This window comes from Hydra viridissima, unplaced genomic scaffold (assembly GCF_058129835.1).
Source record: "Hydra viridissima isolate aposymbiotic clone 2 unplaced genomic scaffold, HvirCarnegie_v1 scaffold_9, whole genome shotgun sequence".
In the NCBI taxonomy this organism is placed as follows: domain Eukaryota; kingdom Metazoa; phylum Cnidaria; class Hydrozoa; order Anthoathecata; family Hydridae; genus Hydra; species Hydra viridissima.
Genome location: NW_028324308.1, coordinates 13,109,565 through 13,132,904, shown reverse-complemented (window position 1 = coordinate 13,132,904; position 23,340 = coordinate 13,109,565). Strand labels below are relative to the sequence as shown.

General features: G+C 28.7%; 1 protein-coding gene across 3 annotated transcripts; it reads right to left on the bottom strand.

Annotated features, from left to right (window-relative positions):
- Nucleotides 1-1,859: 1,859 nt before the first annotated feature.
- Nucleotides 1,860-21,741, bottom strand: LOC145185616 (uncharacterized). 3 transcript variants are annotated; one of them, XM_090098579.1, is made up of 32 exons: nucleotides 21,643-21,741; nucleotides 20,910-21,038; nucleotides 19,382-19,603; nucleotides 17,631-17,825; nucleotides 17,110-17,193; nucleotides 16,864-16,979; nucleotides 16,498-16,749; nucleotides 15,887-16,028; nucleotides 15,705-15,790; nucleotides 15,525-15,621; nucleotides 15,011-15,376; nucleotides 14,603-14,733; nucleotides 14,176-14,377; nucleotides 13,726-13,954; nucleotides 13,378-13,562; nucleotides 12,493-13,137; nucleotides 10,526-10,846; nucleotides 10,235-10,353; nucleotides 9,886-10,136; nucleotides 9,501-9,673; nucleotides 9,259-9,391; nucleotides 8,885-9,075; nucleotides 8,534-8,706; nucleotides 5,627-5,751; nucleotides 4,698-4,916; nucleotides 4,287-4,577; nucleotides 4,051-4,181; nucleotides 3,630-3,917; nucleotides 3,418-3,522; nucleotides 3,145-3,285; nucleotides 2,790-2,959; nucleotides 1,860-2,661 (listed from the first exon to the last, which is right to left on the bottom strand). In XM_090098579.1, the coding sequence occupies exons 2-32, from the start codon at nucleotides 20,985-20,987 to the stop codon at nucleotides 2,094-2,096; spliced, it is 6,429 nt and encodes a 2,142-aa protein (XP_089954705.1). In that variant the 5' UTR covers nucleotides 20,988-21,038; nucleotides 21,643-21,741; the 3' UTR covers nucleotides 1,860-2,093. The 3 variants fall into 3 exon arrangements, with proteins under 3 accessions (XP_089954705.1, XP_089954706.1, XP_089954707.1); XM_090098580.1 differs by lacking the exons at nucleotides 19,382-19,603; nucleotides 20,910-21,038; nucleotides 21,643-21,741 and adding an exon at nucleotides 18,649-18,769; XM_090098581.1 differs by lacking the exons at nucleotides 19,382-19,603; nucleotides 20,910-21,038; nucleotides 21,643-21,741 and adding an exon at nucleotides 18,600-18,676.
- Nucleotides 21,742-23,340: the final 1,599 nt, after the last annotated feature.

Genomic DNA, 23,340 nt, shown 5'->3' with positions numbered 1-23,340 from the left:
TATGAAAACCACTGTATATATATATATATGTATGTATGTATGTATGTATGTATGTATGTATGTATGTATGTATGTATGTATGTATGTATGTATGTATGTATGTATGTATGTATGTATGTATGTATGTATGTATGTATGTATGTATGTATGTATGTATGTATGTATGTATGTATGTATGTATGTATGTATGTATGTATGTATGTATGTATGTATGTATGTATGTATGTATGTATGTATGTATGTATGTATGTATGTATGTATGTATGTATGTTACTTAGGACATAATGGTTTATCACATAAATAACAGGTGATAACATTTATTTGGCCTTCAAAATTAAGATTAAATTTAATCGAAGACAGATTTAGTTTTTGATTTATTTTTATTATTTAAAATTGTTTTTTTTTTATCATTCCATTTCTACGGACAAAATCAACTTTAGAAACAATCGACTCAGCTAAGCTATGCATGAGCTTCGTGTCGATTTTATGAATACAAAACTGAATGCGTTTTTTTAATTGCTCTATATTTTCAGCTTGCCAACTGTTCTTTTATACCAGTCCTTTAAGAATACTCCAAAAGTTCTCAATTAGACAACACTCTTGGAAGTTTACTGGGTTGTTTTCTTTTTCAACAAAAAATCAAAAGTAATCAAACCACAATTTTAGCATAATGTACAGACGCCAAGTCAGGCCAAAATACATATTTCTCATTAGAATGGTGTTCTTCAATGGATGGTCTTTTTTGATACAATGTTCTAAATATTTTTTTTGGTTAATAGCAAGCTGGCTTAGAATGAAAAAAGGCGTCGACCATTTTTTGAAAAACATATCCAGATGAACAACTTCTTATAAAATTTAGCAAAAAGTTTGCATTTTACGTTTGTGGAGGTGTCATATTGTTGTGTAAAATCTGTTGTTCCCATTAAATGCTAGTATGAGTTAGAGTAAAGATTTATCACCTTTTAAGATGAACTTTTAAGATGAAAGCTCGATTTCAAAACTTTTTATACAGTTTTCTGCATTATGTTCTTGCAAATGCTTTCTGAATGTCGAAAAGATTTGGAATCTTATTATTTTTTTCTCGAACAAATCTGTCTTTTTTTACCAGCGTTTTACAAATGTAAACTTGGCTGCAATCGAACTTTCGGGCTGCTTGTCTTTGAGAAAGTCCATCCTTGTGGTCAAACATTTCCTTTAAGAGCTTGACATTCTTTTTAGTCATTATTTTGGGTTTACGACCATTTCCTGTTGCTTGTTGACAGCTAGCTCCGCTTTCTACACGTCTTGTTATAGTATAGTTGATTTTAGTACGATTCCTGCCATAAAATGGTCTGCGGTAAATTTTTTCCCTTCACCTTTATGCGTTTTATAAAACACGTACACACGCTTTCTTAAAACTCATACACACACTTTTTTAAGGTCTCTGACTTAGAAATCTTTTTTTTTCCTTTCTATTAATAAAAGTTTATAGGTAAATTATACATTTTTTTAAAGAGGAGAAACTGTGCAATACTTTGAATGAATTTTCAATGTTTCAAGTTTTAATTGGGTGTCAAGAAATAAATCTAAAACTGCAGGTCAAATTAAATGTTATCACCCGTTAATAAAAAGACATGCATTCATTGTACATAAAATAAGTTTGGACCTATTTTAAATCTTGTTTTGTAAAAATATTGAAGGTGCCTCTTTTTACTGCACAGTCCTGTACATACTCATAGCTTTTTTAATACTTCAGCACGCAACTAAAAATGGTGGGTGGGTTTAGAAATGAGAGTAATCATTTCTTCGCATATTATTTTTTCTTAAGGAACTTTTAATGCATGTTCTATTGCAAGATAAATGATTACGCATTATGCTTATATATTAAAATCAATTCCTTTTTCTCATAATTTAACATAACGCTGTGCGATAAGACATATTTCAAGCAACATATACAATATACATAAACCTATCTATCATATAAATTGAGTTCATACTCATAAAAGTATTTACACAAGATTAAAAAAATAATACTCTGAACCACGGATTATGGGGTTAAAATTTCACCTATTCGCACACAAATGCGATTTACAATTATTCACATTTCATACTTCTTAATTTTTGCGCTGATTTTTTCTGATGGGGGATACAAAAGTTGTGCTACTTAGATGACGTGCTTCTGTTGTTATAGGAACATCTGTACGAGAACTCATTAATCCCGGATCAGTTGTCGGTGTCATGATGCTGTTACTGTACTTCTCAATTAAAAAGGGGGATGCTGGGAAGACTTTCAATTTGTTAGGATAAGGAGTCGAAGCAGTTAGCGCAGCAGAAGTATCATTAAAAGAATCGAAAGTCGAATCTAATTTTTGAGTTTCACGATCCAGAACGCGTACATCCACATTACGCGCAACTTCATTAATTGAAGAACTCATCTTTTGTCGGATTTCTCGTATCTCTTCATTCTTTAGTGCTGTGCGATTAATGAAAGATTGTTTTTGTTGCATTTCTTTACTGAGTTGTTCCTTTAAGGTATTTATTTGCTCTTCTAAACCTCGTGTACGTTGTTTGTGTGCACGCTCACGAGCGTTGTGCGTTCTCTCCAAACTCTGTTGAGCGTTCTTCATTCTCTCTATTTCCTTCATCAGCTCTTCGCGATGACGCGCAGACATAGATGCTAGTCTTGAGTTTAAAAAAAAATACATTAGCATTTCTAACCTTCCATGAACTGTTTTATTACCTTTAACAGTTTTATTTAGCAGAAGAAAATAAGAAAATCCTAAAAAAATTGTGAAAGAATAAAAAAGTACTTTTTATTATGCTGTGCTTCCTTCTCTTCCTGAGTTTCTTGAAACTGTGACAACTGTACACGCAAAGAGTTTAGCGTTTGCTCGTAATTTGAAAGGGATTTATCCGAATCGGATTTAACTTTTTTCAATTGGATCAACTCCTCTTCAATCTGGAGTTTCTCTCTCTCTAACTAAAAGGTTTAAAAATAAATTAAATAAACTTCAAATATAAAAATCTTTTGAAATTAGCAACAAGAAAAATTAATGTCAATAGGATATTATTCATATAAAATTAATGCATAGAAACATAAAGCAAAACAAAGCATATGTTAAGAGCAATTTTTAGATTATAAATATATATTCATAACATATTTACTTGCTCAACAGTCGCTTTTAGAGCACGCCTTTCTTTGTCGACTCTTACACTATTTCTTTCAATATCACGTTTTTCTTGTTCCCCTTGAGCAAGAAGCCGTTGTTGTTGAGCAAGACGCTCTTGAAAGTTTCTTTTCTCTTCCTTAAATTGAGAAAAATAAAAGTTAACAATAAGCTGCAAGTATTATTACAGAAAAAAGCGAAAACTATTTAAAATACCGAAAACCCATAATTTCACAGTACTATTAAAATAACCATGATTTTACAGTATCACCTTGAATTTCTCTATTTTATTAACAAGCTCCTCATCGTTTACTTGTTTCTTCTGTAAAAGTGTCTGCACGTGACGAAGTTCACTTTCCAAACTAATACGTGTACTCTGCATTTCAGAATAATAACAAAAATTGATAAAGTCAAGAAATCAATTAAATATGTTAAGATGTAAATTACGTAGAAGACACAGAAATTCATAACTAAACAATTTACCTCTGAATTAGCAACTTCATTACGCAAATTCAAAAGTTTTTCGTTTTGTTGCTCACATAATTTCTTACTATCTTGCAACTGTTTTTTTAAATTTTCTACTTTTTCAAATATGGCTTGCTTTTCATGCTCATTTGAGACAATGCTGCGCTCTAACTGTTGTAACTTTTCTTGCAGTGAGATATTGACAGATTGTTTTTCATTAATAATCATAGAAAGCTCTGTAACTTTTGATTGAAGGAGATGCTCTTGATCGGTGCTTTTTGACAGTGACATGTTCATACGATCAACCTGATCCATAAAAATAATTTACATCCATTAAAAATAATTTTTTCAAAAATAATTTTTTTATGGATGTTAACGTAAAAATGAATTGCATAAACGTTTAATGAAATATACTCCCCCCTAAACCAAATGACCTTACGGTTGACTGAAGAGATGAGGACTTTTGCTCAAGGTCTTTACAAGTTCGCTGCAGCAGTTCCAACCTCTGTTTGGTTGCATGTTTCTCATTTTCAGTGTCATGTAATTGACTACGAAGACGATCAATGTCTCCTAAAATTCAAACATTTTCCATTTAAAAAAAATAAAAATTTACAAAGCGTTTTATAAAAGTTGTGCGTAAAAAAAAAAATTCTTTAATTCAAACAAACTTCATACCTTCGAGTGATTTTTTTTTTAAATCTGTACGCGTAATACGCGATTCTGCGCTGTCGATTTGTGAGCGCATTGCTTCTGCTTCTTGCTCATACTTTAATTCATTCTTGTGGGCTTTCGTATACTTTTCTTTAAGAGTACGTTTTTCTGTCTCCAGTTGAGCGACAACTGATTCCATAACTTGCAACTTTTCTTCAGCTGTTTTTCGTTCACGCTCAAGCCTACGAATAGTTTCTTCTTGCAGCATTACAGTTGTTTGAGCGCTACTTAAACGGCCATCGGCACCCCGTTTATCTATATTTTAAAATTGTAATGAGGTTAAACACGGCACATGGAAAGTGAGGTACTTTATGTCAGATGTTATGTAAATGTATATAATAAAAAAAAAAAAAAGAAAAGAAAAAAAAGCCAAACCTTCTGCGGTATCTTGGAGGCTTTTTTGCAAAGCGTTGACGCGATTGTCATAATCATGCCGATCCATTTCGAGATTTTCAAGTTGCCGTTGAAGTCCGCTAATGTTTACCAAGGCTTCATCGCGTTCGCGTTCTAAGTCTTTCAATTTTTGTGCCAGTTCACGCAGGGAATTGCGAACATACTCAGGATCCATATCACTACTTGAATTTTCAAAGCTTACTAAAAGGAAATGTCAAATTGGTTATTAAGATAACCTTATAAACACAACTATTAAACTTTACAACATGCAGTCTTTCGACTTGAATGCGGATACAACGTTGGAAAGGTTTGTTTTTGTTTGTAAATTTCTATTTTTTAATTTTTAAGTAAAAATTTGATGAGTTAAAAGTCAGCAGAATTTCACTGGACTCAACATATCTATTTCGATTAAAAACTTGCAAACTTAATGTTTTCATGTAGACGTATTTTATTAATGTCATCGCACTCATTGCTTGAAAACAATACAAGCTTGAAGTTCGAAGCACAATACAAGATAAGAACATTAGAAACATTGTTTGCATTTGCATTCAAGAGAAAATAGCCATCGCTATCCTTGTCGAGCTCACCTCTTTGACTCTAAACGGCTTAAAGTCTCGCCTAATTTATGTAAATCTGTATTAAATTCAGAAGTTTAACAGGGAAATTTGTTTTTTTTTACAACAAAAACATTGATTTTCTTTATACAAAACTCAAAAATTCTTAAAAAGTTTTAAATTTATAATATTGAAACTTTATAATTGATCGCACTCTGCACATTCTCCCGCTGTTCGTTATCCACACCATGCTTTGAAACGATTTGCTTGAAAAATAGCCTGGAATTCAGACTAGTTTTAAATTGAGTTTAAAAAACTAAGATTTTTGAAATACAGCACACAACAGTAAACTATTACCATCTTTACTAGGTGGAGTCTCATCATGTTCACCGCTTGGAGCCTGAGAATCTTGCAAGGAGAGTCTATTCCGAGCGTAAGGTGCACGACGCTTTGGAGTGATTTTCTGCTGAGGAGAAGGCGTACTAGAAAACAATAAAAGATCAAAAAAAAAAAAAAAACGTTAAAAAAAAACGTTAAAAAAAAACATATTTCCGCACAAAAATTAATCGCTCATTTTTTTTATGTGAATAAAACTTTTTATTTGGATACAAACAATCAGGTGAAGTGTATACTTCGTATTGTTACATGAACAAATGTGTTAATTTCAGTAGTGAAACATCAAGCTGCAGTAACAAGCAGAAACTTAAGTTTAAAAATTTCGTAGGAAGGATTGATGCAAAAAAACAAAGTTGCGATGCATTGATAGCGGTTCGATATAAACAAAAACAAAAAAAGATGACGCACAAATTGTTTAGCAGCATAAGAGCTGTATCCCTCGCGCATTCAAAGGAGCTTACTGCCATCTTTTCAGCATCGCATATGCGTTCCTCAATGGAATTTAAACTATCTAACAACTGACACAAAAAATCGCGTTGATTTGTCATGATTTTATAAAAAAATGAGCAACAATTAGAGGTGCCGATGCAAATATGACTTTTTACAGTAGAGAAGCGAAAATTCAAACCGAACATGCATTTTTAATAATCCTATTCATATATTAATTACTTTAAATTCAGTGAGATGTATAGAAAAAAAAACCTACTGATGTGATTCAAAAGTAATAAATTATTTGTAAAACAATGAATAGAGTAAACAAAATATCGATATGCACTTTTCTTGACAGTTAATGTCCAATTATGTATGTCAGTTAAATAACCAGTTTGTTTTTTTATCATTATTTTCTAAAAGTTTAACAAAAAACCATTTCACCACGAATAGAATCAATGTAAAGCAAGACACGGTAGTCACAAAGCTAAGTTTTTTTAAATATATTTTAAAGATTTTGTTGAGAGAGAAAGAGTAGGAGTAAGATTAGTGGTTCTTTCTAGTTTTCAAGTTGAATCCTTTTAAATGCAATTTTTAAAAAATTCAATTTAATGAAGATTTAATTGTATGAGATTTTTGTGAGATTTGATAGAACGACTTAATGTTTTTTTTTTTAAAAGTGCATTTTGTGAAAAAAAAATCTGCGCAGTTCAAATACCAAAAACATGTCTAAACATTTAAAAAACAAAGTTGTTAAAATTTTAAATCATGGTAGGTTAGTTGCCTTGGTAAATATTATTGATATTAATTTGTGTCAAAGATGGTACATGTTGTAAGGGACAAAAGTTGGTAATTTATGGAGATAGAGACCAAGGAAGTTATAGAGAACTTCACTGATGTATGAATTATAAATGTTATAAATGACATTTGATATGAATTCATAAAATGTTTTATCTTTGGTGAAAAAGAAAAAAAGCTTCTTGAAAATTTATTAGTTTACAATATGATTCAAAGAAAAAGTTAACTTTTTTACAAACTTTGTCAGATGCACCATCTATGTAGGGTAATTTATATTGCTAGGTATAATTTATTTCTTTATTCAAGTGACTAGCTTTCTTAATTTTTCAGTAAATCTTAACCTTTCAGTGTATGATTTCTATTAATACATGGTGAAAGGGATTTAGCCATGTTGTTATTAGAGTATCCAGCTTTCAGCTAAAAGATTTATAAATTTTACCTTAAAAGATAAAGTAAATTAATAGAAATAGATAATAAATATAAATAAATTTAAATAAATGTAAAAATAAAAATAAATAAGATAATAAATATAAAAATAATTAAATTTTAACATAAAATTTAAATATAAAGACAAGGAGGGTACAAACTTTTAAAATTATTATTTTTCTAAAATTCTTTCATTTAAAATTCTGTAAGGAAATTTTTGTTTCTTTTGAGAAACTGTTACAAATCCCCCTCTGAAAATCATTTCTCTTTTCTGTAGAACTTAGATTGTATTTACAATTTTACACATGTAATCAACATTAACATTTTTCTGTTTCTGTCACATAACTCTGTTTCTTTTGCCTGGATACATGATATTGATAATTTTTTTATTCAATATATACAGCAACAATTTTTACATTTTAAAATTTACCATGAAAATGCTCAATCATTAAAACATGTTAAGAAAAAAAAAAAATTTAAACTTATGTCATCAAATATTTAAAAATTGTGTGATTAAAAAAGATGCAAAAAGTTAATCAACATAAAAAATTGTAGGTAAGTAAAATTTTTAGAGTTTTCTGGAATTATGAAACAAGAGATTCAGGGAATTTTTATTTTGAATAAATATCTATTAGTTAAAGTGTTGCCACTAAAAATGCTGTTTAACTAAGTTTACATAAATAAATAAGATTTTCTTTGATCACTACACTCTGTAACTATTGAATCAAAATTTAAAACTTCAAAAACTCATAAAGGCATCTTTGGACAATTAAAGATTGGTTTTTAAAAAACTACACTTTGGAAATTTTTTATCAAAATTTAAAAAAGAAATAAAAATTCAAAACATGTTTTCAACAAAGAAATCTATTTGCACAGAACAAAGCCAGATCTGTTTTCTTTGAAGATCTTTTAGCTAACAAGTTTTTATTTCTGAGAAACTTAAAAATATCACAAAGAAATTACAACACTTGAACTATTGATTTGAGTTGGGCAAATCCTCTTTCAAAGAGGCTGTTATTATCATAAGCCTCTTTGAAAGAAACTTATGATGAAAGCTATTTGTGTGCTCTTTGGTATTTCATACTTTCTTAACAAATTAAGATATGTAATTTTTTTTCATTTGTATGTAATATTAAAGAATACACAAGAAAATTAGCAAGAGATGTTTATACCACAGAAAATTCAAGAAAAACATTTAATAAAAGAGAAACTTACCTGTTAATGGATTGATTTGGTTTGATACCTAATGTCCTTCTCAGTGAAGAGTAAATACTAGCCAACCTCAAATCTGAATCACTTTTTAATGCTTCAAGTTTTGTTAGCTGGTCTTCAAGCCCAGAATTACGACCCTCAGCACTTGATAATTTTAACTTTAAATCACTTTTTTCCTAGAGAATCAGAAAAGTACATTCAGAGTGAGTACATTTTTTTAAAAATATTTTTTGTGAAATTTTGGAAAAGTTGTCACTGGAAACATAAAGGCTTGGACTGAGGTTTCAAAATCTGCATTATGTAAATTTTGATTAAAAGAATCATTAATTCTATAAGAAACTTTAAAGCAATGACCTGAATAGAAGCATCCAAATGATTTTCAAGTTGTCTCATTTTCTCATATACTTTTACTTCTGTTTGACGAGCATCTTCCAAAGCCATTTGTAAATCTTTTTCTCGAAGTTCAAAGTTATCTGCCTGCTCTTTCATTTTAACACTTAATGTTTGTATCTCTGCTTTTAAGTTATCTTTTGATGACTCACATTCTGTAATTAAACTTATGTTAAAAAGATGAGTTTCTTTTTTTCACCTAATTTTCTGCATTTACAATAGACACACTGTAAACACTAAAGTGAAAAAACTAAAATGCAAATGACACTCCTAAAATAGTTAAGGATAGAGTTTGTGAGAAATAAGCGAATTATAGAACTTAAATAGTGTGTGATTACCTCGGAGTTTATTTTTAGTGTTTATTAGATCTAGCCGTTCTTCATCAAGGAGATACTCAGTTTTAGTTAGTTGATCCTTTGCAATATTCAAATCCTTCTTGGATTTTACACATTCAGTATCTAATAACCGAACCTAAAATAAATATAATTTGCTCATAACTATACAATTGAATTCAGAAATGTTTTTATCAGAAAATTACTTTGGCAAACCTACTTTTATAATTTTTCATCTTGTTTTTTACCTGGTTTTGCAATTGTTGCACTTCTTTTCTAGTTTCTTGTCTTGCTGTTTCAAGTTCACTGATGATAAGGCGCAAATCCTCTGCTTCTCGGTTTTGCATAACATTTGTGTCTTCCAAGATTGAAGCTAACTTTTTGCTATCTTCATAATTTTTCTTGTAAGTCATTTTTTCACCTAAATACATTACAGATTTTGTAAAAAATTATAAAGCTAATAGACATATAGACACACACACACACACACACACACACACACACACACACACACACACACACACACACACACACACACACACACACACAAATTATTAGGATTTCCCTTTAAAAATTTGCTGGACTGTTATCATTAGTGAGACTTGAGCTAGAACTTATTTATCAGCAACTTACCTTCAACATGTTTAAAAGCTTCTCGTAATTCATCTGCACCTGCAACTACTAACATCTTTTCCATCTCAGCATCTTTTAGAAGTCTCTTAAGCTCCAATGTGTATTTATTGGCTTCCTCCAACTTTCGATTTAAATCAATTAGCTTATTTGTCAATTCTTTACATTCTTTTTGTGCTATTTCATGATTTTCATGTAAAATTTTTAGTTGAAGCTTTGCATTAGACAGCTCTCCATGCAACTCCTCTTTATTCCTAAAACCAAATTTTAATTTAAAGGTAGTCTTAAAAACTTGTTAGAAAAATAAAAGAAAACTTTAAAAAAAAAAAGGAAAAAAAGAAAAGAAAAACACCTTAGAAGGTGGCCTTGAGCATTGGTGAGTTCTTTCAACTTAGCCTCATAAAGATTCACAGTGTCTTCCAGATTTTCCTTGTTTTTTTCCATCTCATGTGCACTATCATTAAGCAGTTCCTATAGAATAAATTAAAACAGAGTTTAAAATGTACAAAAGAAGTTGTAACAAAGAGTTCCAGGAACACCTTCTCAAAAATAAATCTGGATTTATTTTTAAAAAAATTATACATTCATACTCCCAAAATGCTTTATAAATCTTAACTCTTAAAAAAAAAACAACATAAAAAACCTGTTCTCTAGTAGTTTTCTCTTCAACATCTCTCTTCAATATCTCTAATTGCTCATTAGCAGACTCCAAATCTTCTTTCAGCTTTGTTATTTTCTCAATGAGTACTGATTTCTCGTTGTCAGCAGCTCTTAAATGTGCTTGTTTTTCTGCCTCAGCTTGCAACAGTAGATCATCCCGTTCTCTTTGAATACTTGCAACTTCATTAATTAAAGCTAGACGATCACGTTCAGCTTTTAATTGATAACCTTCCAGCTCTTCTTTAAGTTCATTGACAATACTTAAATGCTCCTCTTTTTTAGCAGATAAACTTTTTTCTTTGTCCTATTTATTTTTTAAAATAATTATAACTAATAAGCATAATTATGCAGAAATATCTTTAAAGGATAGTTAACTTAATACTAATCATAAAAATCTTAGAATTGACTTATCAGCTGCTTCCAACTCAGAAGTCACAGCATAATGAATTATTACTATCATAGAAATCTTAGCATGAGTTACTACTACTTAACCTCCACTATCAGAACCTGATAAAATTACAAGGGGGGTGAAACATAAATGTATTAGTCCCCTTAAATGCATTCTTTAACAATTTTTTTTAAAAAAACAACCTGATTAATCATCCCCTACTGTTCAATATCACTTCAATATCACTTAAAAAGGTGCAAGTTGCTGAGCAGCAGCATAAAATTCAAATATATTTAGCACATCCTTTTAAATTGGAGATGAAACTAAGTCATTAAGGCAGATACCAGCTGACATTTTATTGCCAAAAATATTATAACTTTGAAATGACAAGATCAGAAAGATTTTTAACTTTCTTAATGCCTGCTTTTTTGTTAATCTACTTGGCATTCCATGACTTATCTTTCTATGATATTTCAAAGAAAATCATATTCCCACTCTTGTTTTAATTTCATCACTATCTTCAGCAACATTGTTAACAACCTCCAAAATTGATTTGTGAGTTCTTAGTATTATTCCATAAATGCTCAAATAGTTTTTCATAACATTTAAAAAACTATTTCATATATTAGCATTATATTATACTAAAAGCATTAAAAGAGACAATTTGTAAAATTCTTTTGTACAAAACTGGTAGATTTTTGGAAAGGCTACATCATATTTTCTTATATTCAGTTTTCATTAAGGGTCATCTTTTAGAGGTAACTTGATTTGACAAAATGAAAACTGAACATTTTCATAAATCATCATTAATGATTTGAATATTTTCACACAATATAGCACTATCTCACAATGAGTGGACCTAACAGTTCAGATCAGAGGGGATAAGAGAGGGTAGAATAGGTTTAAATTCAGTTTTTTTCAAAACAAAATTAAAAATCTTTTCTCAAACAAAAAAAATTTTGAATTTTTTTACTGAAGTTTTTTCGTTTTTATATTTTCAAACTTATCAATCATTTTTGTTAAATTTCTTTCATAACTTTGCAGAAGCAAAACTCATATCTATAAATTTAAGTTTTATTTGGATTTAAAGGATATTTTTTCACATAAGCCTTCCTTCCATTGGTATGGGAGGAACCTTTACTTTGCAAACAGTTTTCAAAAAATTAAGTAAAATTTTGATAAAGTATAAATTTTACTTGTATTTGAAAAAATACTAAAGTAGATTTACTGTAGAACAGATATGTAGAAATAATAGTAAGTAATATAGAGCAACTTTTTTTCCAGTTTAATTTGTAAACCAACTTCAATAAAGGGGTCTGAGACCTAGGCTTCACTAGCCGTGTGCCTAATCTGCCACTGGTTACTATCCTAAAAATCTTAGTGTATAGACTTTTTACTATTTAAGAAGTCTAAGCACATTGATCCTATTACTCATGAAAATTTACTAAATTTATTTTAGCTTGTAATCATGAAGCCTAGAAAGAATTTTATTATGATAGTAAACAGAACTATTTTGCCAATCATGAAATATTTTACAGTTAGTTAGGAAAATATTATCTTACCATGACAATTTGGTGCAGCTGCTCTTCATGTTGTTCTTTCATGCGACTCAATGAAACATCACGATCACGCTCAACAAGAGACAATTTATGCTCTAAAAGCTCAATTTCTTTATTTAATTTCATCAATTGAATTTCATTTTCTCTTTTCAGATGAGTTAACTCTACAGCTAGTGTATCCTTTGCAAGATTAATTTCATGATTGTTTGCTTCGAGTTGTTCTTTACGTAACTCTAGTTTACCTACCAGATGTTGCATCTCATAGAGTAAAGACTCTAATGTTTCTTTTTCAGATTTGACAGAAGTATTTGATTCTGTCAAAACTTGATTTTCTTTCAAAGTACCAGTTAACTGAACTGATACTAGTGAGTTCTCTCTCACCAAATCTTCTTTTTCTTCCAACAAACGGTTTAGACTACTTCGCAATCTTTCCACTTCAAGACGGAGACTGATCAATTCATATTGTGAAGTTTCTTTTTCTCGAATAAAACTGTTTAAAGATTCATTCATTTTGTTTTTTGATAAAAAAACTTCTTGCAATTGCTGCTCCATCTTTTCTATTGCAGCATCATTAAGATTAATTGTTTCAATCAAGCCTTTTCTTTCTGATTCAAGCGATAATCTCTCTTTATCAGTTCGTAGTAACTCCTAATTTTTGTATTACATTATAATATATCAAATTACATGAAAAGTTATTAATATTTATCTAAGGAGAAAGCAACTGGAGACCTTAACTGAAGCTAGAAGTTTAATTATAGCACTAATGTCAATACTATATTAAGAACTTGAAATAAACTAAAAATGGCTCAAAGAGGAATACACAGTCACTTGTGAGAAACATGTCAATGAGAAATTTAATGATTTTTTTAGAAGTTTCAACAAGTTTACCTCTTTTAAGTGTGATTTCTCTGATTCAAGTTTTTCTTTTTCTTTATAAATCTCGTCTCTCTCTATTTCAACTTGGCGAACCACTTTACTAAGATTAATTTTATCTTCACCAAGGGCTTCATTTAAAGTCTGTAGTTTTACCAATGCATCTTTTAATTGAACTTCATCTATTTTTAGCTTGTTTACTAAAAATTTAGTCAAAGTGTGGAATATTGGAAAAAGAAATCTTTCTTTATGCTTATTGTAACTCAAATAACTATTTGTTATAGTATTCTCAATACAGTAACATAATTAAATCAATAAGAACATATTTCCATAATAAAAATAAAATAATCAATAACTAATAACCATCATTTTCCAGGTCATCCCTTTGTTCTTGAGCTGACTTTAACAACTCTTGCAGATGAGTATTCTCTTGTTGAAAAACATCTTTTTCAAGTGCAGCACGATTCAATTTCTCTTTTAAATCAATGCACTCTTCTTTCAGCAAAGATTGCTTGTTTTCAATATCTACTATCACATTCTGAAGTCGCTGATTATCATTAGCCAAACGTTCAACTTCTTTTAAAACTGCATTCTATAAAAGTTTTCATTTCACTTGAATAACAAGAGGATTCAAAAATGTTTTTCATAATTTACTATCTACAGTCTCCAGCTCAGAAATATGAACCAGATAATTTCAAGCATATTTTGAAAGCTTCATGTTAACAAATGCAATGAAATCATTGTTGTACATTTATATGAATTCTTCCTTACCATAAAATGCAGTCATAAGTAAAAAGAAAGCACAAAAATTACCTTATCTTCACATTCACTTTCATGATTATTTTTTAAGCGAATTTTTTCATGCTCCAATTTATCAACTTTACGCTCATATTCTTCAACCTTGCTCTGTAGGTGATTTTTCATTTGCTCTAAGCTCTGTCTATCCCCTTCATTTAATTGCAACTGATGTTTGTACTTGATGCAGTCTTCAGTAACTTTGCTGTGGCTTGATTGTCTAGAAAATACAAAAAATTTGATTATACAAAAACTTATCTAAATAATCATGATGAAAAAAGTTAGTAAAAAATACAGAAAATATTAAAATAGAGAGTAGTTTAAAAGTTGAATAAAAACAAAGTAATTAAATAATCATAATTTAATGCAACCCAATGTAATAAGTAAAAAAAATTAAACAGCTGTTTTATTTAGATTATTTGTGAATAAAAGTAAATGTATTTACAAAGAGGAATGATTGATTTTTAGTTCATTGTACTCTGTTTCCAATTGTTGCAACTTCAATAAACATTTGTCAAGTTGTCTTTTAAAGCTTTGTTTATCCATAACTGCTGAATCTAAGTGTTTTTTCTGTTCCTGCACATTAAATTTTTATAAATTAATTAATGAGTTATCTAACAAATATAAATCAGTAAACAAATATTCAATAAAGAAATCCATGTCTTAAAAGTTTAGTAAAGTGTTTTCTTGTCATTTTTTTGTTCATTTAAAAAAATGTTTCATTTTAGGCAACATTTGGGAGTATTATTTGTTAAGTATTAGTAATACTTATAAATATCAGATTTTAGCTGATTAACTCACCTTCAAAAAACCTGATAAAACTAAAGTTAATTATACAGGAAACAAAACGTACTGTGATTTGTAGGTGTCGCTTTTTTATGGCTGACTGAGCTACAGCTACTAGTGATTCAATATAAGCAGGTGAGCGTGCACGAACTGGTGACCTAGATCTCAATTTTAAATGATGAGAAGGAGAGCTAGATCGCACTGTATCTTTCACTTTTAATGAAGAATCAACATCATTATCAACATCATTCTCAGCATCTACTTTTAAAAGCAAAGAGTCAAGGAAGCTGGATGAATTGTCTGCATCCTCTAAAATGCTGTTAGCAAGCTCATGCAATGTACTTTGCAAAACTTCAACTTCCTCACGTAGTGCTTCTAAACCTATTTGATTACCAATTTCCCAATGCTCTGTCATTTCTGCATATTCTATTCCCTAAAGTGAATTGAATGTTCATATTTGACAGAATTATTTTAAAAGTAAATTGATAATAATATATAATGAGGAAAGTTGTCTCAACTATTATAACAATAGAAAATAATGTGAAGAATTTTAAAATACTGAGTTTATTGAGAAAAAATACCAATTGTTTAAGCTTTTTCTTATACAAGCTGATTGTTTTCTGCTGATCATCAACTTTTGCTTTTGATTCAGTTAAAGAGCTTGTGATCTCCTCTATTCTAAAACAAAAATTAGGATATTTCAAAATTCTATTATTTAAAAAAACTTATCTTTTAATCATTTTATCAATAAAGCCTTTTACTTATTTTCATAATGATCTTTTGTTTTGTTTAAGGTAGTTTGCAGATCAATTACTTCTCTGATCTTTTCACGCAAAAGTGACTCAGCCTGTTTTATAGAAAAAAACATTTTTTTTTCAATTGAAAAGAACTAAATTTTTGTATTTCTTACAGCTGTAGTAACAACTTATTAAAAATTATTTACTTTTTCTCTGCGAGTTTGTTCTTCTAGGAAAATATTTTGATTAACTGCTGACAGTCCACGTTGTGTTTTCTCCAACTCCATCGAAGCTGCTTGAATGGTTCGTGCAGATTTACTGAACTCAGCTTTTACTTGTAGTAACTCCCTGTATGAAAAAAAAACATTCCTCTTACATATAATTAAAATAATTTCAGACATCTCTTTTAATAGAAATTAATTTATACAACAACTTAGCATATCCTTTCTGTATTTAAGAAGAAAAAAATCTTTAAGAATAAAAACTTTAAAAATAAAATAACAGACAAAAATAATAACTTATTATTTAGTACTCAATATTAAATATTAATTTTTATTTTAACATAAAAAGTAAAGAAAAAATAAAAAATCAACAGGATATCCTGAGAACTCAATGTGCAAAGTAGAATTTTAGAAGTTGTAGATTCTTTTTTTATAGCATATTTATACTTTAGCTAATTGCTCTTTATTCTTCTAAAAATGAGTGTAAATGTTTTTTATTCATGCTTCATTTGGAGCCTAAAACACTTTGTTTCTAGAACAATGAGACATTTTACAGAGACATTTATCAAAGGATTTGTAAACCTTATTTTGCTTACTTTTGAGTTTCTAGTTTCACTAAATTAAAGGTCGATCGAAAATTGTTAATAGCATTCCAAAGATTCATCAGCTTCTTGTGTTCTTCAGTGAAATAATTTTCTTCATCAGAATCTCGATGCTGCAATTCCTCACAGGTTTTTGTTAACTCCATTGAAATTTTTTGTGCTTCTAATGATAGATGATTATTAGCAGATGTGGCTTGCTCTAACTGATCACGTAACATATTATTAACATGCTGGAGGCTGACATTTCTAAATAAATTAAATAAAGTTTGCTCACAAAAACTTACATAGTAAAACAAAGAACTTTTTAAAAAAAAAAATTATGCACAACTTTGAACAGGTAATAACCATTATGCGAGTAACCTTTGCTTTTCTTCTTCTAGCTGCACAACATAGTTCTCCAACTCACTGCTTTGTTCTTCATCAAACTCTCTTAGACGCTTCTCATATTCTTTAGCACTTGCTATGGTAACTTGCAACTAAATAAAAATTTTAAAAATGTATCAACTTATAGGAAATTTTTTGGATTGATTATTTTTATGTTTTGTAAAAAAGGAAAATAAAAAAAAAATAAAAAAGAAGAGAATAAACATTTTGGAAAACCATTACCTTGACATTTAAATGTTCAAGCTCATTGGACTTGTCATTCGCAAGCCTTTCAAGCTCACTGTTACGTAACTTGTACTGTTGAACCTAAACATAAAAAAAAAAAAAAAAAAAAAAATTTTTTTTTTAAGCACGAAACTTTGAAACTGTGAATCTGAAAAACAAGATGAATTTTCAAATATTAAGTTTCTAGGATAAAACAGTTTGAATACAAAAAAAAAAAAAAAAAAAAATTTGATAATTTAAAAAAAGCAAAAGGTTTCATTAATTCCTTTTCAATGACTATAAATAAGGGTTTTAATCTTTTTTTAAAAAAAAACCCAGAAGTAAGCCCTTTGGTTAATCTCAATACAACAAAAATTCAGAACTCATAGCTCATATTAGAACTTTTAAAAAATGGACTTATAAGGAGTTTTAATTTTATCAAAATAATATTTCTGCATTATAAACTTTTTCATATTTTTTAGAAGAGCAAAAGTTGCTTTAAAAAAAAAAGAAAAAAATTTATGGAGCAGATAACATACTTTGTTTTGCAGTTTTTGAATTAAATCAGCTTGCTTCTGCTGCCCATCTTGGTAAGCTTGTAATTTGCGTTTATAATTTGAGTGATCATCTTCAATTTTTTGCTTCAGTTGATTGATTTGAAGAGCATAACTTTCAGCTGATGGTGAAGAGCTAACAGGAGATTCCATTCTCAAAGAGTCATTATGAAGAGACAACTAAAAGTAGAAAAACCATAGGAAGACTTTACAAAGTTGTAAACCATAATGTAAAAATAATGTAAAAAAATATGTAAATAAAGCAGAAGGCAATATAATCTCCTGTAAATTATATACAAAAGTGGTAATAACAGCATTAAAGAAAGAAGACAAAAAGTATATAAAAATATATAAACTTAAAACATTTGCCTTTTTAATTTTTATAAAAAAGTTTTTTTTTCCAGCAAACTTTTGCTTTTAAATAAAGATTAACAAGAGCATATTTATCATTAAGTAATTGTTAAAGAAAACTCTTTTGTGATAATAATAATAAAAAAATAAAAAAAACCACTTTGTTTTCAAATATACAACAAAAAACTGAAGCTTTTCTATTGCAAAATAATATGAAGAAATTCTAAGGCTTTATTACAATGAAGACTTCATTTTCTGAGACTTTTTAAAATTATTTGAAAATTCTAATAAGTTTTTGTGTTTGATTCTGGTTACATGCACACTGAAAAACCCATCACAGATTTTTTACAATATCAAAAATATAAGGAAAAAAATCTCCTATTTAGCAATATAAATGAAAAATCACACTTAGAAAAATAGATTGGCAGAAAAAATTGCTTATTTTATTTTCTTAGCATCTATTTTATTAATTGCAAGGGGGCCTTCTACAAGTTACAGACCCAAAAATACATCAAGAAAAGAAAAACAATAAAGAAGAAAAAGAAAAAAATTAAGTTGCAGAAGAGAAAAAAGAAAAAAATATAATGCATAAACATTTTTAACCTCAACTGTGAATGATTAAAACTTTTATTAAAACATTTAAAAAACTCACTCTTTAAGCTGAAATAAATTTCCTATCTGACTGTGAAATACAACTCCATGTTTATAATTAAGTCACCAAAAAAGCTAAGTAAAGTTTAATAATTTATGATGTAAAATCAGCATGAGATTATTCTTCCACATTATATAACTAAGATAAATTATTTATAAGGTATTTAGAAGATGAGTAATAAAAAAAGTTCCCTAAAAAAGTATCATGGATGTTTTACTCAGAACTTTATTTAAATATATAACTTCCAATTAACCAACACATGTCATAAAGATAAACTAAGATTTTACATTAATTATGCAAATAAAATGATATCATTATATTAATTATGCAAATACTGATATATTATCTTATGGCATTAATTTTATTTTATGGTTAATTGATATGTTGTTTACTAATTCATACACATTTATCAATGGCAAGTTAATAAAAATTCAATATGAATCATGTGTTACTTATAATTCTGCTTTATTGCATTATATATTTAACTTAAAGATACTATTATTTATTGCAAACACTTTTTACAACTTTTTTAAGAATAAAATTTTCCAAGTCACTTGCCATATAACTATCAAATTAATTATCAAATAAAATATCAAATCAATTATCATTTTAATTATCATACTTTGATTTATCATACTTTTTTTTAATTTATCATACTTTTAATTATCATAATTATCATACTAATTATCAAAGCAATCATCAAATCAGATAACTGAAGAAAACAATGAATTACCCGCGAAGAATTTAAAGAATTTTTTGCTCCCTTTATATATGATAGCTGATTTTCACTCTTTAAAAGATCATCATACAATATTCTATTTTCTTCAATCAATTTCTCAGCATCTGAAGCATCGTGTGATATTACTTTAGTGACAATGTCACGAATACGAACAGGAATTTCTGAGTTAATAAGGGTTTCTCCAACTGGAACTTTAAAGTGATTTTCTTCTAATCTCTAAAAAGAAAAGACAAAAGTAATAAATAATATACAAAAATATATTTCTTTTAAGTTAATTAATTTAAACATTGAACTTACATATATCTCAAGGCACAGATCTAGATATCAAACATAATTTTTTTAGTTTGTTAGTATCATAAACCATTAACTTATAGCTTGTAAACTAGGTGTTTTAAAAAGAAGTTATCAAAAGTTTTTAAACTATGCACATATATTACTTCAATATTACCAGAAGCACTTTTCAATGAAAATAAAAAAAAAAGAAAATATTTCAGGACAAAAATAATATGAAACTTTTGTTAAGGTTTTATATCAAAATTGAATTACAACACTCTTAAAACTCTTAAAACCCTTTTTTCACCTGGATGTACTATATTTGAAAGATGGCAAAGTGAAACTATTACTTAGGAATTCTTAAAGTTCTTGGTGAATAAAACTTATAGAATGCAATAAAGATAATTGTTGCTGATATGATCAACATTAATACAGGGAAAATGAACAGAGTTGTAGTCAAACTGCAACAAATGTTCACATAGAAAGGTATTAGCAAACAAAAATTTATCAGTTGCCACATTCACAATCTCCAAACAAAAGCCATGCAAAAACCATTCTTGTTATCCTAACATTCATTCATTTGCCTAGAACAAAGAAAATCTTTTGGAGAAGGTACACAGATTTACTTCCTGTTAATGGACAGACTATCGATGTACTAATCAGACGTACAGTTACAATGACTTCAAGAATTTGTCAGAAACATTAAAACCTTATTAGCAAAAAAGATATAATTCATCCAAGAACTGCTGGAAGTAGGGGCCTTCTATACTCAACACACCAAGAAGTATTCAGTGCACAGAACATGCAATCAAAGTGATAAAGAAACAGTATGCTGCCTGCATAAACAAAAACAAACTACAACTTCAATTTCTTCTGAGAAAAAAGCAGTGATATACAAGTATTAGAACATTAGAACTTTTGTTAACACATATTTTTGTTTTTTGGCAAACATTTATCAAATTAAGATACAGAAATATAAGGTTATGAAAATATTATAACTCTACTGAATATTATGTGAAAAATATGCCAGAATTGAGACAAATGATGCCTAGCTTTTCTAAATGAAATATCTTAAAACACCAAGTTATTTAATATTCATAAAACTATTTTATCTACTTTCCTTTCTTAAAAACTGTATTTGTTTAATTAAATAAAGACAAAAACAATAGTTATATAATAAATATAAACCATAACTATTTTGATAATTTTTCAAAGCAACTATATTGCTCTTAAAATAACTGAAAGTTACCTTGATAATAGAGTGTAAATCTTGTCCATCTTCCTCATAATTTTTTTCACTAGGAGGCTTTTCATCTAAGAAACTCATTGGAGACAATCAGAACCAATATTCACTATTTCAAACAAACCCCATGTAAAGCTATTAAAAATTGAAACAGGAAAATCTTTATATAAATACACACACACGCGCACACACACACACACACACACACACACACACACACATTAAACAGAAAAAAGTGTTGTTTCATCATCTGCTTGGTTCATGACTTTAAATTACATATATAATAACAAGTAATTAGAACATTAAAACAAACTGCAAAAGTGTTAAAACAGTGTACCTGTTAAGATTCAATTTTGTTTTTACTTAGAAAAACACTATAAAAACATTACACAAAAGAACTTAATTATTTTATGAGAGTTGCAGATATTCAGCATAAAGAGCATATTTTAAAATAGGATTGTGAAAATTATATATATATATATATATATATATATATATATATATATATATATATATATATATATATATATATATATATATATATATATATATATATGCAGCAAAAACTGAACACACACATGTGTATACAGTTTTTGGTACCTACTATACATAAGCTTAGTAAAAGGTTTTTGACAACCTCATGTTAGTTAAGTTATAAAATATATTGCTATTATGATGGTGCAATCCGAAGAAAATCAAAATTTTAGATATATATGTGTTAACAGGTCAATTTTTTTACCTATAAGTGTGCCTAAGAACAATTAGATCGCAAATTTTAGTACTAAAATAGCAACCGAGAAATTTAAGCAGCCCATCTGGGCAAATATTGCAACAACAAAAAAATGAATGTGACATCTGATTTGTTTATATTGAAAAATATAACGAAAGTGAGGTTTTTAAATCAAATTGAGCCGGGAAAACTAACCCTTGTTTACACTGACTTTAAAATAAATATTCTTATTTCGACGAATTTTATTTCGTAAAGAGCACTAGGGTTAATTATAGGCCCAAAGTACGCTGTGCCTCTGGGTTCTTGAGGCTAATGTGGGATTCTGGCGCAAGGGTTCTGTCCCACCTAAGAAGTTGCCGACTAGATATTAAGGAAATAAAACAATGAGTAATTAAAATTACTTGATAATTCCCAAAATTATTTCTCTTGACATATTTTCGTTATGGGAGTTTAACTACATACATTTAACTATATTCATTTTCCCACTCATTGGATCTTGTGAAAACCGAGGATTATCTAAATTACTAGCAACTAGTCCACCATTTATGAGTAGGTTAAATATTTTGATAACAATTTAGACAAATCAGCAAAGCAAATGTAGAAAGCGAATAATCCAGTACAATGGACGAACGAAAGCCTCCGAGAAAACGAAAGACTCTGACATAATTTAATGGCAGTAGAATGTCTCATTAATCCAGTGAACCATTACTGTCAGCCCTATTTTTAATCCCTAGACTGTGTCATTACGGGACTATCCATCAGATTCGAGCCAACATCAACTACTAAGTATCTGACGAATGATTTTATCATCGGTAAATTAAGTAAGAAGTATTTTACAAAGATAAGTTCCATGATTATAACAAGTGAAGCATAATTGTCATTTGTTTGTAAATTATGCCAAATATGCGTAATAATGCCAATGTGGTCAATATTATTAAACTTACGCCTTCGTTACACAACGTATTTCGTGAAAACGTAAAACTTATTTTACTGCGGAGATATCTTCGTGATTAAAAATTTACGACAAATCTTTCTGATTATAAAAAAAAATAATCACAAGTTCTTGATTACGTCACACCTTTGATTCTTAAACGACAAAATTGTTTAACAATTTTGAAGATTTTTTTATTAATGAAGTACGAGAAAATTCTCGTGAATACGTAAGCGATAATTTCATAACATTTACCTCTGATCGCAAAAAATTTGCTCAATTACGTTTTTGGGAAGTTTTTTGAAACAAATTTAGGCTTCCAAGATGGTGAATGAATTAGTCAAAAGCTGAGGAAATTAAAGAAATCGCAAATAAGTAATAATTCAATTTCCACATTAAAGTAACAAAACGTAAGTCATTCTAGGACTTTCTTTGTAGATAATTAAACTGTTTATACTTTTAACTTTTTTTTGCACTTTTCTATGATTTATAAATCATAATATCTTTTATACTGTATCTCTTTACTTTAATTTATATTTTATATATATATCTTTTATACTGTATCTCTTTACTTTAATTCAATGCTAGTATTTTGATAAACACTATGAATATTAATTGAAATAGTTGAGGCTGCATTCTTGGGCTTTCTTAAAACTGGCATTGAGACTAGTTTTTAGAGGGCCCGAGACTGCAGTCCCAACAGCCCTTTACATTCCCCTGACTATATACGGGCTTTGGTAGCATAAAAGCACTGCCAGAATTTTTTTTAAAAAATC

Bases quoted from the DNA above. Each gene is read 5' to 3' on its own strand.
- LOC145185616 (XM_090098579.1), bottom strand. From the start codon at position 20,987: ATGAGTTTCTTAGATGAAAAGCCTCCTAGTGAAAAAAATTATGAGGAA. The intron at 10,847-12,492 runs GTAAGATAATAT...AAAAATAAATAG, and splicing joins AGCTGCACCAAATTGTCATG to GACAAAGAAAAAAGTTTATC. The intron at 2,960-3,144 runs GTAAATATGTTA...TAAACCTTTTAG, and splicing joins TAAAAGCGACTGTTGAGCAA to TTAGAGAGAGAGAAACTCCA.